The sequence below is a fragment of the Myotis yumanensis genome, unplaced genomic scaffold (genome assembly GCF_028538775.1).
Source record: "Myotis yumanensis isolate MYYU_CA2020_CCGP unplaced genomic scaffold, mMyoYum1.0.hap1 SCAF_15, whole genome shotgun sequence".
Lineage (NCBI taxonomy): Eukaryota > Metazoa > Chordata > Mammalia > Chiroptera > Vespertilionidae > Myotis > Myotis yumanensis.
Genome location: NW_027223766.1, coordinates 18,603,275 through 18,622,546, shown reverse-complemented (window position 1 = coordinate 18,622,546; position 19,272 = coordinate 18,603,275). Strand labels below are relative to the sequence as shown.

At 41.3% G+C, this 19,272-nt stretch overlaps 1 protein-coding gene across 2 annotated transcripts in view; it reads right to left on the bottom strand.

Moving 5' to 3' along the window:
* Positions 1 to 19,272, bottom strand: part of CPA6 (carboxypeptidase A6) — a 195,479-nt gene that overhangs the window by 101,188 nt on the left and 75,019 nt on the right. For both annotated transcript variants that reach the window (XM_070392066.1, XM_070392067.1), the window contains exon 2: positions 15,512 to 15,587. In XM_070392066.1, the coding sequence (XP_070248167.1) occupies positions 15,512 to 15,587 (76 nt within the window). The remainder of the gene's footprint in view (positions 1 to 15,511; positions 15,588 to 19,272) is intronic.

The following is a 19,272-nucleotide window of genomic DNA, read 5'->3' as shown; positions in this document are numbered from 1 at the left end:
GAGAATAACCGAGGTACATGAATCACTGAGCAGTAGTTATCTCTAAAGCCTCTTTGCTAAGCCCAGAGCAAACTGCTAAAATTGGTAATTGCTTGATTTTGCTTTGCTGTTGCCTTACCACCCTGTCCCCTTCACTTAAATTAAGCCTATGGGTGTCATCGATATTTTCATCCTTCGGATTAAAAAACGTACTATACGTCTTTTTAAAAACTGTATTCTTTGTGCACAAGGCATGAAAGGTAGTCTTTTTATGTGGAAGGAGTGTGTGAACGGAGATTTGGCTGGAAAAGGTGAAAGGATGTTGGAAAATGTCAATTGTCGGCATCAAAATATGTCAGCTGGTGATGGAGGTCGTGTGGGATTAAGGCAAACAGAGCTACAATTTATTAACCTTAGGTCATCTGATTCAAATTGGTTTATTGTTCCCCACACCTCATGAGTGAATGAGAACATGTGTTTGAGTAAGAAAACCAGAATCTGAGAACAGACTGAATAAGAGAACAACAAAGTTCTTTAAGAGCTCAAGATAGAGAATGAATATATCTACTTGTGGCAGTCGAAGAAAGCTTTGGACGAGTTAGCATCTGAGAATGGCCCTTTTGACAGGTAAAGATGGAGGGGGTGGGCATTTCCAAGGGTGTAGGAATAACAGATCACCCCCATCTCCTTCAAACCTTTGCTCAAATGCCATCTTTTCAGTGACATCTTCCCTGACCATTCTATTTAAAATTATACCCCATGTCTCCCAACCTTTTCCCCTTCAACTCTGAAAATCTGATATGCTATATTTTACTGTTTTTAAAATCAATTTTCCTTTATAGAATGTAAGTTTCAAGAAAACAGGAGTTATTGTTGGTTTTGTTTATTGCTCAGTTTTTAGAATGGTGTCTGGTACACGGGAGTTGCTTAATATTGGAATACATTTGTATATCTGTATAAACAAGGCTTAAGACTCAAACATGCAGGACATATTTGGGGAACTAAGCAAGTTTGGCTAGATTGCTGTATGAATGAACGTGGGCTAAATCTGTAGAGGGTCTACAGAGCCGTCCTTTCTGTGCTCTGGATGACCTCAGGAACATTTCCAAGCTCCCTGACCCAAGGTCCAGTTTCTGTTCACAGCACAGCGTGTAAGTCACGCAATGCCCAGCATATCGTCATCAACTAAGTTCTGTTAGTGAAAGAGTATGTTTGTAAATTTTCAGGCTACACTACTTTCATAGAATTTAAACTCCTGTGATATTCAGTGGACCCACAGAGCTTATGCCCAGGAGTCCCAGAGATGGGGTGAGATTTAGAGCTACCAGCGCTGTCAGGGGAACCCTACGTATGCCAACAAATAGAATGTAGATTGGCTCAAACTCAAAAGTTTTCCCTCATTTCCAAGATAGCTGTTCCTTGCTGGTGGGTAGCTTATCCCTTCATCCTGTGGTTCTACTCGACACTAAGACCTGGCCACAGTCTCTACAGCCAGTGGATAGGGACAGAGAGTGAGTGAGCAGGGTTACAAAGCCTTGATCTGTAGGTAGCATTCTCCAGTTCACTCCACTGGCTGGAACTCACCCACATGTCCACTTCTACTGTCAGGGAAGCTAAGAAACATGGGCCCCAAAGAATTCGATTTTTGGTGACCAGTTAGTATGTTCTTTTAGTCACTAGATACCTGCATGAGAGGACCCCCAAAGTTAGCACAGTCTTCTTCAATAGGTTCAGATGTGGCTCCTTATACTTTGGAATGTATAAATTAAAAGGCTGGTTATCTGCCCCCTGCACCTCCCTCAACCCCAGGTGCAATGGTGAGCAGAGACAGGACAGCCACAATAACATCTCCTTTGAACAGGGAAGAATGGGGAGTGGGTGCAATCGCTGGCCCAGAATGAGGACATCTACCTGGCGGGCATGGTAAATGGGTGCAGCCCCTGAAGAAAACAGTATGGAGGTTCCTCAAAAAATTAAAACTACAACTACCGTATGACCCAGCAATTCTACTTGTGGGTATTTATCCAAAGAAAGCTAAATCACTAATTTGAAAATACATATGCACCCCTATGTTCATTGCAGTGTTATTTACAATAGTCAAGGTAGGGAAGCAACCTAAGAGTCCATCAAGAGACAAAGAAGATGTGGTACATATCTACAATGAAATATTAATCTGCCATCAAAAAGAATGAAATCTTACCATTTGCGACAACCTGGATGAACCTAGAGGGTATTGTGCTAAGAGAAATAAGTCAGTCAGAGAAAGACAAATAGCCTATGAGCTCACTAATACGGGGAGTATAAAGAACAAAATAAATGAACAAAACAGACACAAACGCATAGATACAGAGAACAAACTGATGGTTGCCAGCTGGGAAGGGTTGGGGGACTGGGTGAAAAATGGAAAGGAATTAAGACATAAAAACTGCCTGTAATAAAATTAGTCACAGGAATATAATGTAGAGCACAGGGAATATAGCCAATAATATTATAATACTATGTAAGGTGTCAGATTGGTACTAGACTTATTAGGGCCATTGCTTTGTAAGTTACATAAATGTGTAAGCAAGCACTAAACACTATACCTGAAACTAATATATCGTAGGTCAACTGTAATTGAAAATTTTTTTAAAAAATTGTATATTAAAAAAGATTCCCTGCTCTGGAGCAGGGGAGGAAGGGCCTTGGTAGGATCCAGGCCCCGCTCTCTGGGTTCTCCCCATTCCTCTCTAGGAGGTTTTCCTTTGCCCACGATTCTTCGAAGCACTGGTGAGGACATGCTCCTGGGAGACAGGCAGCTTCTGCAGTCTGTTTCTAGCTTGTTCAAATTTGTGGTCCTGATAGTTGTATAAGGTTTTACCTAGCAAAGTGGTATTTTGGGGTGTGGGGTTGTGGGACTGCGATGTTTTGGGCTACCTGTCAGAAACCAGGGAGGCTTCTGCTCTGTTTTCTTCCATGACGTTTCATGTGACAGCAACCACACCCACAGTTCTGCCTTAGGTAACTTCCTTAATGGAAGTCATTTTGCAAACCGGAGAAATCTTAATGGACCTTTTTTTTTTTTTTTTTTTTTTGCTTAAAAACTTTTTGAGTCTTGTTTTCTTATGTTTAGGACCGAGAAGCAGTCTGGTTTTCCTGCCCTTTTATTCCCCAGTCCCTTTTCATTTCTGCTTGTAAACTCATTAATTCCTACCTGAACTCAGCGCTTTCTCGTAATACCTTTCTGTAAGCAGTGAAGAACCAACACATGCTAACATTCTGGGTATTTGCACCTACTTTCCTTCAAGCTTCAGGAGACACTTTCTTTGGCTTCCATGTTCAGCTGATACTTTTAACAGACGTTACCATATGTTTTGTTACTGCATAACACCGATCTTTTTCTTTCCAGGCTATGATATCTAACTTCCTTCCATCTACTGCCCAACTGTTAAGCTAAGGCCACATATTTTTTATGTGTTAAGGTAGCACTTTAATTTACCATGTGAATATGTCACCCCAAAATATGACAGTAGGGGTTCAGGACATGCCATCTCAAAATAGGCTGCTTCGGTATATTGATGATTTTGAGCTGTACCACTTGAAAACCAGCAAATGCAGGAAGCAGCTTTCTCTGAACTGCCCTTATCTGCCTAAGTACAGATCCTCTAAAACAGTGGTTCTCAACCTTCCTAATGCCGCGACCCTTTAATACAGTTCCTCATGTTGTGGTGACCCCCAATTTCATTGTTATAAATTGAACATAATTAAAGCATAGTGATTAATCACAAAAACAATATGTAATTATGTGTTTTCCGATGGTCTTAGGCGACCCCTGTGAAAGGGTTGTTCGACCCCCAAAGGGGTCGCGACCCACAGGTTGAGAACCGCTGCTCTAAAAGGAACTCAATTGTCATAAATCCCTTCCCTGGGAGTTTCATCAACCAGGGAAGACAGACTCTTATCACAGAGGGGAGACTAGAAATTGACTCCACACCCAGGCACGCTTTGTCACAAACCACCATGCCTCCCATCTATCCTTCTAAGGGCCTGTTCTTCTTCCCTAAAAATGATTTGCTCTCCCGTATGAGGTCTGCACTGTCTTTTCCTTTTCCATTAAGATGGTATTTAAGTCTGAATTCTAAACCATCTTGGGAAGTTACTTATTTGTCTCTAGATATCTCCCATGTAGACATGAGTTATACACGTTAATAAACTTTTTGTTTTTCTCTTGTTAATCTGTCTTTTATTACAGGGGTCTCAGCTAAGAACTAAGAAGGGGAGGAGGAAAATTATTTTTCCTCCCCTACAATGTTCAGATACAATATAATGACTCAAAAATCAAGAGAAGTTTACTCCTTGGTCACATAACAGACAAAGGCGGGTATTTCTTGAGGGTGGGCAGCTTTCCTCTCCATGGTGATTCAGGGATCCAGAAATTTTCCATGTCATGGCTTCTCCATCCTCTGTTATTTCTGTCATCCAGGCAGGAGAAGAGAAAGAAAACATGGAGGGCAAGCTTTTTTCTTTAAAGTATTGGCCCAGAAACGGCCCACATGACTTTGGCTATGCTGTGTTGCATGGCTACAACTAACTATAAGGGAGGTTGGAAAAGGGTGCCCAGGAAGAAGAGAAGACAGATTTTGTTGCATAACTAACAGTCGGCCACACTGTAGGTCACTCCAGGAATCTCTGAAAGCCCAGAGTCCTTACATCCTAACAGGCACACAACTTGTAGATGTGTGACTCTATTTGTTCATTGCAAGCTCACATTTCACTGTGATCTTTGATTTTCCCTTCTGTGTGGCTTACAGTCTAAAAATTTGTAGGCATTACTCTGTATTTATCCTGATAACTTTAATTTCTGTATTTCAGAACCCTCTGCTGTTTAATTAGTTACCAGAAATTTTGATGATAATCCCCTTAAATAACTGCTCCTTCCTTATCCATTGATTCCATCTTCTGGCTTCATGGACACTCTTTAGAGACTATCATTCATAGTCTGATGAAGAAAAAGCTAAATATCACTGGTCAGAGAATTAACTTTTATGGCTTATGTCTCTCATATCCCTCATCTGAGATTTAATCCACTTATGGTTGTATGATATAGACCTTATTGGTACCAGCTGTTAAGGAATAACTTCTCTAGGTAATATCCCAAGTCCTGTGACAGTCAACATTTTGTATACTGTGCTTTACTCATCTTGATAAACCTTGATCAATTGCTCTTTTGACCAATTATGGCTCTTACTCTCCTGAAAGAAATTGGGTGACCCTAAGAGATTTTGTTTTTCTAAGAACAATGTTGTGTTTTCTTTGTAATCTGTCAGTATTTGTTAAAATAGAAATACCATGCTCATTATCACTATTTCTTCCCTAGTCTCTCAGCACCTTCTTCATCAGTCACATATTTATATTAGAAAAATATTTTTTTCTGAAACAGGCTTAGACGATTTAAACACATTATTAAGAAATAAAAAATCAGGGTGGGTTGCAGGAGGTGGCAGGAGAGATGACTGACTGCCCAGGGCCATACCACTTTTGGACAAAATTGTGAAGTGAGTCCTGTTTGCTGGTGGCACGCTCCCAGCTCCCTCCATCTGGATGCTCCACTTTGGCCCATATACTTTCCCAGTGTCCTTGCTTATTCTCAGCTGACCGCCAAGTACGGCATACCTCATTTTATTGGGCTTTGCTTTATTGTGATTCACAGATGTGGGGTTTTGTTTGTTTGTTTGTTTGTTTTACATATTGAAGGCAAGACCCTCCATCAACCAAAATATTATAACTTGCTTTTTTATAGTGGTTTGGAACTCAACCACAATATCTCTGAGGTATGTCTGTGATTTCAGCAAAAGTCTTTTTAAACAAGATACAAATTTTAGGTAAAACGTCTCCTGTAGGTTCCTCAAAAATTAAGAACAGAGTTACCATATGACTGAGCAACCCCTCTATGCGTATCTGCTACCCAAATTTGAAAACATTTATTCATAAAGATATATGTGCCCCTATGCTCATCGCAGCATTATTCATGGTGGCTAAGATATGGAAACAACCAAAGTGTCCTTCAATAGATGATTGGACCAGCTCTAGCCTGCTGGTGCCCCAGCAAATTTCTCCACCATTCTGGGGGCCACTGGCTCTGGAGGCCTGAATCTCAGCCATGGAGCTGTGGGGGAGGGGAAGAAGTTCTACCAAGTTCTTAATCTCCTCCTCCTATTTCCTTCCTCATTTCCAGAGGTAGCAGCTGCTCTCTGCATTTGCATTTCTTCTCTCATGCCTTTTAGTAGTTAGTTACTATTTACTAATTAATACTACTTTATATTAAAACTAGAGGTCCGGGGCACGAAATTCGTGCATGGGGGAAGGGGAGGAGGTCCGTCCCTCAGCCTGGCCTGCACCCTCTCCAATCTGGGACCCCTCGGGGGATGTCTGACTGCCCGTTTAGGCCCGATCCCTGCCTGCCTGCCTGATCGCCCCTAACTGCTCCCCTGCTGGCCTGATTGCCCCAAACTGCCTCTGCCTTGGCCCTCACACCTGGGACCCAGGCTTCCCTCCTCCGACGGGCCACAGGCACCTGGGACCCGGGCCGGCTTTGCCCAATTTCGCCCGGCCCTGGTTTTGTCAGGAAGGACGTCCAGAAGGTCATCCGGAAGACATCCGGTCTAATTAGCATATTACTCTTTTATTAGTATAGATGTTGCTGTTCAAATTAGTGGTGTCTGCCTCCTGACTAGACCTTGACTGATCTTAGTGCTCACTACAATTTGTTGACTAAACCAATGGGCTTACTACTCTAAGCCGGGCTCTGGATAGGGTGGCTGGAGCTTTAGGCCAGGGAGAGATGGAACTATTACATGAGAGAAGAAGAACATATTTTGCCCTTCCATTGTTTACCCTCCATCCATTCACTCCTTGCTTGAGAGTCCAAGGGTTGCTCCCTTGGTGTATCATCTATCACACTATCACCAAAAGGTTCATCCTGGTCCCTTAACACAGAGGCATCTCCTGCCTGTGCTCCCAACATCACCCCTCTAAGGGAGTGAACATTTGAGGCTTGTGATACCACCTGTCAAAGATCACCAATCCCTACCTTGGGTCAAAGTCTTCACACTGCTAGATACCTCTTTAGATATCTATAGTCAATACCCCCTCCATTCCTCTCTCTCAGGAATATGATGCTGATTCTTAGCCCAGATTAGTCCATTTTCAAAATGTGACTGAAATGTGAGTAAATAGAACACTAATGATCAGATAGCCTCAAAGCAAATGCAATGATCAGAAAGAGGTCTCAGAAGCACATTTGTGGGACCATGGGGATTTTAATCACCCCACATGTATACAGCGAGACAAACAAAATGGTAGAAAACAGGAAAGTCCTTTAATCAAGCAAAGTCTTTGTGGTTTTGGCTGATGAATATGCAAAAGCTGCCCTGAATATTTTTTAGGGCACAGGAATTGTCATGTTAGCATCCCTACTAGCAGTTTTTAGGTTATAAGCAAGAAATGGATTTGTTAATCAAGTAGTATGACTAAGGCATAAAGAAATACAGACATTTCTGATTATACAGAACAACAAATTGACTTTTAGGCAAAACACCTGAGCTCTGATTTTCAAATTAAAATGTTCTGATAATTAGCATTATTGTATTCATTGATTCAGTCAACACTGGAAGGGACAATCTTAAAATTATGTGAAGCTTTCACAGAAAATTGCAGATCTTAGAGACAGTTTTCAAGAAACATATATATCATTAAGTTCTTACACAAATACTACTTCCCTCATAAACTTCCTTAGTAATTGGAGAGATAATTTCCCCACTTCACACTTTTGATACTCCCTTAACATCATTCTACAATGATTCGAATTCCTACCTTAATTTTGCTTTTTTGATCTTGTTGACAATTCATTGTCAAACATATTTTTTTTATTAGAACCCAAGTTAGAGTTGTATCTATTTTAATCATAGGCAAGTAGTTAGATAAATGAATTAAATTTGCTCATTCATTCAAGATTTGTTGGATACCTACTACAGCCAAGCACCAGGGAAACAAACAAGAATCAGGTATAGATCTACCCAAAGAAGACTGGGAAGCAGCCTTTGCTCTCAGGGGGTTCTCAGACTAGTAAGAGATACAACATGTGATCAAATAGCTGTAGTGTAAATATATATGTTCCAAGTTACAGGTTAGCACAAAACGTGGCAAGATCAACTCTTCTATACTTCTCTACTTTGCAGATTAGGAAGCAGAGCAATTAGGAAGCATAGAGCAATTAGGTCATTCACAGATACTTGTACGACTCAGACATGGAAGAGTCCAGACATAAACTCAGGAAGTACATCGCCAGGAGTCATGCTATTCTTAAGCACTATGCTAACTGCTTCTCACATTTGAACTTACAAGACCTCATGCAGTTAAATTTTATATTTGGATGGTGATAGTCAATCCCTTTAGGTCATTAATACTCATTTCCATTCTTCTGCCTTGATATCAGCCCTTAAAGCAGAACCCACTTTCATTTTAGAAAGACAACCTCGGCTCCACTATGGAGAACAAATAGGACTCATAGGTGAGGTGACAGAAAGGCAATGTGGGAGACTGGTTCTATTCAGGCTAAAGACCATCAAGGCCAGGATCAACGCAGTGGCAGTGAGAATGTAGAGAAGTTACGGAGTTGCCATCCCCTCCGCTAGATTTGGTAACAAACTATAAACAAATATGTGGGTGAGGTTGGAATGAGGCGGGTATAGGAGGTGTGGTCAGTTATAAAAATGAAAATTCTTCTCAAGTCTGTATTCACACCTTGCAATCATCTCATCAAGAACTGGAATCTGTTTCTTCACTCCTTGAATCTGAGCTGGCCCCGTGACCTTCTTTGACCGTTAGAAAGTAACAGGAGTGATGTTATATGAGTTCCAAACTTGGGTTCAAGGAGCTCTGTGAGTTTGCTCTCTCTTACTGTTGGATCGCTGTGATCCCCTGAGTAAATAATGAACGAATTCAGTTGCATAAATGAGCCCACTTGAGATCACCTTCTGTGAGACTCTGATGGACCTGGACTTTCAAACTGTCCAGTTACAGTTACCTTACGGATGGCTGTTACGACCAGCCAATAAGAGCGACTACTTCTAAAGTTTAAAAACTGGTTTCAAAGCAGGCTGTTTTGTGGTGAAGGCCTGGGGTGGGGCAGGAGCTGGGTGGAGGGGGACAAAATGGGGAAAATGAGAGACATTTGTAATACTCTCAACAATTAAAAAAAATAACAACAACAAAACCCTGAACAGTCTTACAAACAGAAAGGAAAATAAAATACTATGATATTAGCCCAAGGTCATGTTGCCAACTTACTTGAGTAAATTAAATAAAAGACCACTGAGGTGATTATAATAATACTGCAGAGGATTTTTTTTACTTTTAAAGAAATGTTTCTAATGTATCCCCCTCCACCACACACACATATTGTATTGTTTCTCTTAATATGTTTTTGTTATTGAGTTTTCTAATTACCAATCTCCATACAGAAGGAGAAGACTGCATGCCGTGTCTGAAATTTATATTCCTGAAATTTAATCCATAATTGCATTTGGACGTCTGCCTGGATTATAAGCAGCTTTTTCTCTCTTTCAAAATTGCCGGCGAAATCAAAAGTAATGTTGCTTCATTATTTTACAAACAAAGCCTTTAACAAAAAGATGGAAATGCTTTAACCTGCCCCAAATATTTTGACAGATCAAAGTTTTGGTCTTTTTCTTACTTTTATCATTCAGAAGATTTCTGTTTATCCTCAGGTAGCTCACTGAATCAGTGTTGTTTGTTAAGGCCATAGTATTCTATTTCTATTGCTAAATTGCTATAAATTTAGCAGCTCAGTTTTATTATTTCACCATTTCTATAGGTCAGAAGTGGCTTGATTTTCTGCTCAGGCTAAAATCAAGTGACCACTCATGCTAGGGACTTATCTGGTACTCAGAATCCTCTTACATTCTCACTGGTTGCTGGTAAAATTCAGTTCCTTGTAGTCATAGGACTGAGGTCTCTGCTTTCCTTCTAGTCCAATGGGGACAGCTCTCAGCAACTAGAGGCCTCCTACAATTTCTTGCTACATGGAAGTTCTCGGCACGGATGTTTGCTTTCTTCCAGGCCAGCAGGCATCCATCTGTCTGACACCCCCCTTCTCCCCCTGCCCTGGGGAGAAAACACTCAGTTTTTAAAGGGCCCACATGATTAGGTCAGGCCCACCCAGATAGTCTTTCTCCTCCAAGGTCAACTGGCTTGGGACCCTATTTACATGTGCAAGATCCTTTTCTAGCAGGAACTAGACCAGTGATGGCGAACCTATGACACACGTGTCAGAGGTGACACGCGAACTCATTTTTTTGGTTGATTTTTCTTTGTTAAATGGCATTTAAATATATAAAATAAATATCAAAAGTATAAATCTTTGTTTTACTATGGTTGCAAATATCAAAAAATTTCTATATGTGACACGGCACCAGAGTTAAGTTAGGGTTTTTCAAAATGCTGTCACGCCGAGCTCAAAAGGTTCGCCATCACTGAACTAGACTCATGTGTGATGGAACACCCGAGAGAAGGTGTGTGTATACCAGGGCCAAGAATCTCGATGGCCAACTTAGAAATCTGACTACCACAGTCACGATGAAGAGATGCTATGATAGCTCAATCGGTTTCTAAAGAAAATGAGGACGAGTAACTCCCACAGCAGGAGTTCTATCACCATCTTCTTCCTCATAAGTTTCCTAGTCAATTAAATTGTCCAGTTGGATGTTTGAGCCTGTTTGCTCCTAGGGACCACAGGTATTTGAAGCTCCTGTAGGTCCAGCTGTATGACTTGGGAGTGTACCAAAGAGGATCAGAGACGAGAGCAGTCAGTTACAGCACGGCGCCGAGGAGGGAGAGGACACCTGGGAAAGGCAGCAGCAAATTTCTCAAACAGGAAAGGAGAAGGGTGAAGCCTTCCTTGTATGACTCGACCTTGCACTCAGTGATACCTGACGAGCCAGCTAATATTTTGAGGCTATGATTTAGTTTGTAAAAGTGACAAACTTTTGGATACAGTCCATTTTTTTAAATCATATAGCCCTCTGATGAGAAAACTGGAAACCGAAGCATCATTAATTTTTCTTTCAACGAGGATGTGTCAATTCTATAACAGGAACTTGTTCTGTGACCTTACATAAAGCCATTTCTATCCTTCAGAGCACAAAGAATTTGTGAAGAGATGTGGGCAGAACATGGTGCTCGGTCTCTAATTGTATTCACCTGCAAACTGTCCCCCTTCCATCACTACTTTATTTAAATCATGGCTATGCGCTTCATCAACAATTTACTTGATTGGTACTTTCTCGGTCTCATTCTCCGGGTCATGGTTTTCTGCTTAACTTTCTTGTTTTAATTCTTCAGCAAAACCATACAATTTAATTAGGAAAGTAACCAGCTTTGTAACAGTTTCCACATCAACTCAGCTATGCCTTGACTGTACCTTCTCAGAGTCTGTTTGGTGTTGCACATACATTTTGCATTTGTTCATGTTTCAGATAAGATGCTGTGAATTTATAGCCTAAGCATGTAGTCTAATCACTTTTCACTTTTCCAGAGTTCCTTGGTGATAGCCAGGGAAATCAGAGAATTCAAAGCACTCGTGTATGCTATTAAAGTAAGAGCCACCGAAGGCCAAGATGCAGGGTTGTTACCTTTCTGTGTGTATTAGCTTTCTATTGCTGCCAAGAGAATTAACCACAGCAGCGTAAAACAACACCCATTTATCATCTTACAGTTCTGTAGGTGAGAAGTGCAGGCAAAGCTGGCTGGAATTTTTCTTCAGGGTCTCAATGGGCTAGAATCAAGGGGCCAGCTGGGCTGTGATTTAATCTGGACCTCAGAGGCATCTGGTGAAGACAGAACATAGTTCCTTGTGGTTGCAGGACTGACATCTCCATTTCCTTGCTGTCTATCAGCTGGGGTGACTCCCACCTTTTAGAGCCCATGGGTATTTCCGATGGACATTTCACAACATACCAGTTTAATTCTTCTTTGAGACCAGTAGGAGCTCTTCTCTGATTTCTTTCTCTGCTTTTAAAGGGCTCACCTGATCAGGTCCGGCTTATCCCAGGCTTATCCCTTCTGCCACATAACACAATATATCAAAGGACTGACTAACCCCAGGGTGGGCAAACTTTTTGACTCGAGGGCCACAATGGGTTCTTAAACTGGACCGGAGGGCCGGAACAAAAGCATGGATGGAGTGTTTGTGTGAACTAATATATATTCAAAGTAAACATCATTACATAAAAGGGTACGGTCTTTTTTTTTTTTTTTTTAGTTTTATTCATTTCAAATGGGCTGGATCCGGCCCACGGGCCGTAGTTTGCCCATGGCTGGTCACTAACCCATCCTACTCACAGTTCCCGCCCACACTCAGAGGAGGGATTATGCAGGGCGTGCAGACCAGTGGGGAGAAACCTTGGGGCCATCTTAGAATTCTGTCTACCACACTGTGCTTCAGGGAAATAAGGCAACTAAAGGCTTCCTGGCAAATTCTCCTCCCTTCCCCTGGGAGGCAGTGCACAGGTGTGCAAAGGAGCTGTCAACAATGGCCCCAATTCTGTCCATCAGCTCCACAGGGCATAGGATGACAGGCAGTCATAGTCTCCTCCTCTGCAGGCCCTTTCTCTGCCTGGCCAAAATGCCTGCGCTAAGTGTGAGTGAATCACTCGATGACATCATTTACACAAAACACCAGCAAGTTAACATGATGCTTTTAGATAGAAACTTATTTAAGTGAAACACCTCAAACTTCAGGCCAATAAAACTTTTTTTTTTTTTTTAAGGAACAGAAGAAACGTGCAGAGAATGGTTGACAGAACAGGCACGAAACCACTATCCTCAGAAAGGCCTGCTTGCAAGATGGGCTCTTCGCTGGCATCCAGGAACCTAGATCTTGGAGGGTTTCCACCACCCTAACTGGGAAGCGTGGCTAACAGTGCCTGAACTGTGTGTGCAAACAACATGGTTCAAGTCGAACACCTGCTTTCTCCCTGAGAGGCTGGAATTCTGGTATGTGCTAGGCAGAGGGGCCTACATGACAAAAACCCTGGGCCCTAGATCTCTAATGAGCTTCCCTGGCCGACAATATTTCACATGTGTTATCACAACTCATTGTTGGGGCAATTAAGACCATCCCGTGTGACTCTACCAAGAGACACTTCTTGGAAGCTTGAGCCTGGTTTGTCCTGGGCTTCAACCCTTGTGCCTCTTCTCTTTGCTGATTCTGCTTTGTATCCCTTTGTGATAATAAGTCATAGCTGCCAGTAGGACTATAGGCTAAGTTGTGAGAGTTTTCCTGCAAATCACTGAAGCTGGGGGTGCTGGGGGTGGTGTAGGTGACTCAGGAATAAAGTAAATGAACACATGCTAATGATCACACCGAGTCTAGGCTCCACTGCCCAGCAAACTTGGCTTTCACCCTTCCACTGGGAAGATGGTCAGTGTAAATAGACTAGAGGCAAGAGGTGGCCTCACCTGGGCTCTAGAGGGCTTGGCCCTGCTCTGATTCCACACTGTGACCCGGGGCAAGATACTTAACCTCTGTATCTGCCAGTTTCTGTATGTGTAAAATAGCAATAATAATGGTACCCACATCATAGAGTTGTTAACATGAGGCAGGCTACAGGAAGCATTGGCACTGTGAGGGCACATAGTGGTCAAGAGGGACTGGGTGTAACTCTGGATGTAACTCCCTGTGGGGTGGAATGCCTGGAATATCATTGACATTCTAACATCTACTCCCTTTCTCCCTTCACTCCGCTCCCCTCTTCCTCACCAGCCCCCTTTCCTCCCCTCAGTGTCATCTAAGCCTCCACAACCAAGCCATTCCGCGCCCCCCCCCCCGCCCGCACCCCTGTTTATTATCTTTCCTTCAGAACCAAATGAATACAATCCGCAGGAATGTTTTTTAAGTGTGTTCATAAAAGGGATCCAATATAAATGCGTTATCATCAGTGTCCACAGTCCTAGCTTTATTCAATGTCTTTTAGTTCCATTTACTGTGATTTACAAGAGTTTGTAACCCTCACAGTCCTCATTGACGTTATGATATTGTTTTTGATAATGGTACGTGATCACATATATAACGATGCAATTTTACTTTCATAGCTTTGTAAATCCTACCATATAAATTGGGGGACAATCCTAATGATTTTTTCCAATATTTGTTCCCTGAAATACTAGACCCTAAGGTGTAAAGTGGATATTTAATTTTTCCAGTGTTGTATTCAAAACACAACTGCAATGGAGATGGAAACTTCTACTTGAAACTGGCCTTGCTTCTTTACAATTTTTGAGGCTCTGGTAGATTGTTTCGATAGTGTTCAGATATTGCTGTTGAAAAGGCTACAATGGTTTGGGAGAGGCCCAGCAAGTGCAGTCTCTCTGGAAGTGGATAAACCATAACAATTTGAGGATAAGCTCCTGCAACCTCACTCCTTATGATGAGACACCAACCTTAAACTGGACATTTCATGGATAGGGGCTGGAGAGGAAGAGGAAGAGAGAAAATCCATAAAATAGAAGTTTAAAACTTCATTTCAAAATAAATTCAATATGTAAAGGGAAGATGTCAAAGAGAAAAAAATCAAACCGAAAACAGAAGACCAAAAGTTTGATAATTACGAACATTTCCAGAAGCCCCTGAGTCTATCACTCCTCCTTTATTCCTCATCCCCTCACACCTTCTCCAGGTAGGATTATACTCCGGTCATATAGGACACGTATTTTTCTATTCCGTATTGAAGACATTAATAAGGCTTCCTTTGTAACTGCTTTGCTCTCCATGAAAATGAGCCCAAACCACCACGTTTTATGGGCTCACTTCTCTTCTTGGCAGGTAGGCATGGAAAAGAGCCCATCACCACACTTCTCATCTTAAGTCTTTAGCTAAAGCTAACACTCAATTACATGCAGTAATAGGGACTGAGAAACTCACTAACTTTAAAATCCATAAAATCCATCAAAGATTGAGTAAGCAGAGCCCTTCAACTTTTGCCGACAGAATTCTCTTATCAAATCCACTGAAACATAGCAAAATTAATTAACTTCAATTTCTAGCTTTTGTTTTCTTCATCTCACGTCTGCCTGAAGTTCTAATGATCCGCAGGAAGATTTCAAGAGGAAAAAGTGAAGCTCTGGAAAAGTATAAACTAACTTCACTCATGCATTAAACAACAAAACATTTACTGAGCTTCTAGGATATTCCAGAGACTGACGGAGAATATACTGATGAAGAGACATACACAAGCTCTCTCATGAAGCTTACATCCTGCTAAGGGAGATGGAAAATAAATAAATGAACTAGAAAATAGGTAATGGGCCAGATATATAATAACATTTTAATAATCTTAACTGCCCATTAAAAGCTCTTTCAAGTTCTCTTAGAATGTTATTCCCGTGGTTAATTAATTCCAAATATTCAACTCCAGTCAGCAAAGCGCTGCAAATACATTGCAGGGACCATGATAAATGAGTGACACTCTCTTACCTTAAGCCGGTGGCATATTTTCTTCAATGTGTACACTTCCTCTTCTGTACTGGGGATAAGTCTTATCACCTTATCACTGTAAGAAAGGGGAAAATGGTGATATTTACCTTTAAAAAATAAAGATTTAACCATCTCTATTTTTTTTACTTAAAAAAACAAAACAAGCCCAAGCTGCTTTGGCTCAGTGGATAGGGCGTCGGCCTGGGGGGTCCCAGGTTCGATTCCGGTCAAGGGCATGTGCCTTGGTTGTGGGCGTATCCCCAGTGGGGGGGGAGGGGGGGTGGGAGGCAGCTGATCAACGTTTCTCTCTCATCCATCTTTCTGACTCTCTATCCCTCTCCCTTCCTCTCTGTAAAAAATCAATAAAATATATTTTAAAAAACCAAAAACAAACAAACAAACAAAAAAACAAAAACATAACTGCCTCTGCCTTTAAGAAGGAAAACAGCAAAACTTTGGGCTCGACAACAGGTATTTTATCCAGTTCTTGTTACTCTCTGATTGCTTGGTCTTTTTCTGTCTTAAAACCATTTGTTTTTTCATCAGCTTTTGAAGATTACAAACTCACACTTAAGCAGAGAAAGGCCAAAACACAGGCAGAGTGGCAATAAGGACAAGAACTCTCCTGAATACCTCAGAACAGACAAAGAAAAATTCTTAATGATAGAAACACACACAACACCTTTAAAATAAAACTTAATGCTGAAAAGGAATGTGACTTTCGATGAGAGGGGATATGGAATCCACACACTATGACCATTTCTGGTTTGGATTCTTCCCACACTGAGAACAGTAAAGATGAGCCCATCTCTATTGGGGCATCTTAACTCTCTAGTACAGAGCTTCCCTACTGGTCTGTGAGACCCGACTGGAGGGCCACCCAGCTGTTTACATGAGTTCCATGTGACACTGATGACCGTAAAGTTGTTAAAGTGAAAACAATTTTAAGTCAATTTTTACAGCCATTAAAATTATACCACAGTTGAAATTATATTTGGATAGTCTCTAAGCGTCTTTCCATAACTTGACTAAGACTGGAGGGGTCATCTATTTGTCAGGGAGTTGTTTGTGGTGGTGACCTGTCCCTCAGGTGCGCCAGTCAGGTATTATCATTTTGTATATGTCATGATGAGGACATGTTGGGAAGCACAACTCTACTGTATTAAAATCACAACTGTCAGCGTGTTTTGCACAGAGTAGACACATTAAATATTTATTAATGGATTTGGCACAAAGGCGATCATTGAGAATTCTTGGCTTCCAGAGGAAATGTAGGTAAAACTAAATACAGTACACAGGAAGGAATATTTTTCGTAATCCCCTATGGCATTTTATAATGACTGGAGATAAAGGGGAACATCATGAAGACCATATATATAAAGCACAAAACAAAAACTCTGGCAGTTCACCCACAACTTCCATCTCCAGCCTGACAGGTGTGCCGGAATCAGGATGGAATTTGCATGCTTTCCGTGGTTTTACTTAAATGAATAACAGTTTCCAAGGTGAGGTAAGATTAATAGGGGGGGCATTAGGGACCTTCCAGATTTGCTGGGTGATGATTCTTTTTTAAAATAACATTTTAATTATAACTTATTTAGTTTATTGATTTGAGATAGAGAGGAAGGGGGGGGGGGAGGAGAGAGAGAGAGAGAGAGAGAGAGAGAGAGAGAGAAAGAAACACATTGATTTGGTTGCCTCCCATACAAACTTAAATCAGGGAATGAATCTGCAACCTGGGTATGTGCCCTGACCAGAAATAGAACTGATTACCCTTGGAGCACAGGCAACGCTCCAACCCACCAGGGCTGAATGAAGGTTCTTTAGGGCTGTGTGTTCATTTCTAATCAGTTTAGCTTTGTTATTTCCAATGATCCGGCTATACCTTTGTTAGGCCTATGAATTAAAAGGTCCTTGGCTTGCTCATGATAATTTATTATGGTTAGGCACTACCACCCTAATCTGGCTTTGTAGCTTTTGTTTCCTCAAAGTCACAGAAAACAACCTTTTAGTATCTTTTTCTGAAAAGAATACAAGAAAGTAGAGGTTAAGAGAAATTCATCAAGTCACTGTAGTACAACTCCAAACCTGACCTTTAGAATTGAAATGTAATTACGTCTTTTCTGGTACACAATGCATTGACCTTTGCTTGCCCTGACTTCATCAGATCCTGGCCTCTCCTACCTGACCTAATATGGTTCTTGGCTGAGAAAGACACCTTTGCTGGGTGATATAGTTGTTTTTGAAGGATGGATCACTTGACATCCTGCTGGAGACACCTCCATCGGGGCCTGTCAGCTCCCCAAGAATGCAAAGAAAGCAATCCGTAGCTGTTTTACAACCGTGGGAAGATTAAGGAAAAACTTAACCCTGAAAGTGATTGCTGAAACCCAGTTTTATCATTCAATTAAAAAAAAATCACTTCATCTCAGCTTGTAGAAATTCTCAGGTGCAACTTGAGAAATGTGTTTATTACTGTTTGATTACTTATCAAAGAACAGAGAATAAGGAAAGCTACTTAGGAAAATCCATAAAATGTCTTACTTTTTTACAAGCCAATAAATTACAGGGGGAGACTAACCAGTAACTAAAGACCAACAAAAGCTCTTTATTTAGCATGTAAAACCCAGTGACCCCCAACTGCCCCATTTGTCTCACCAAAGGGAAAGCTTACTCTCTCTAGATCTGATAGCTGGCCATTTTGAAAGCAGATAATTCAGTACTACAAATGGGTTTCAGGTAGTGAAATAGCGACTGGAACTTAGAAAAACCAGCTGTGAGCGAGTATCAAAGAAGGTGAACTGAGAGGCTTTCTAATTTATCAGTTTTCGCCCGCTAGGTGGCAACATCAATTTAAAACCCCATAACTACCCTTTGGGATTAAGATGAGGAAACCAAAGGTCTGAATGTGATTGAGGTTAGAGACCAGCTGCTCATTTGTATATGTGTTTGTAAACTCGATATTTCTAACTCAGCCTAAAGTTGTGAGGAGGAAAAACAGAACAGGTGTTTTTAATTACAGTTTAAGGATGTAGTATAGAGGCAGTATAAGTAACCTCCAGGTAATTATGTATATGTATTGATTCATTATATACTTAGATTTTGTCCCCTTGCCTTACAGGACAAATGAGATTGTATTGCTATAATGCTAACATCAAGCTTTGTTTTATGTTAGATTATTGTTATGTACAGCAGCAACCATACGGATGAGATAATTTTGAGTAAATGAAATTGATTTATAAAGTGTGTAATAAGAATGTATGCATCCAGAGAAAAGAATTTGGCAAGAGAACACCATCTCTAACGTTTTACAGTATGTCTGAGCCTCAGTGTCCTGGTCGGAGGGATGAGCCCACTTGCCTTTTCATGTTATGCTGTTTGAGTTTGATGGCTACCATGTTTACTGGGACACCTATGAAAGAACAGCTCTGTTTTATGGGCAACTAGGGAGTCCTCCTCAGACTTCTTTTGAAAGACATGGATGCGAAGTTCCAGAGTTTTGTTCTGGCTCCCGGCAAGACTTTTCACAATTGATCCCATGATTAAACTCTAAATTGCTCTAGTTTATGAACCCATGCTTGTAAAAATCAAAACATTACAGAGGATATGAAATAATAAAGTTCCCCTCCCAGTTCTCTTCCAACCTTGACCTTCCATCCTCCCCTCAGAGCATTGTTAATAGTTCTTTGTGATTCCCTCAGACCAGCGGTTCTCAACCTGTGGGTCGAGAACCCTTTGGGGGTCGAACGACCCTTTCATAG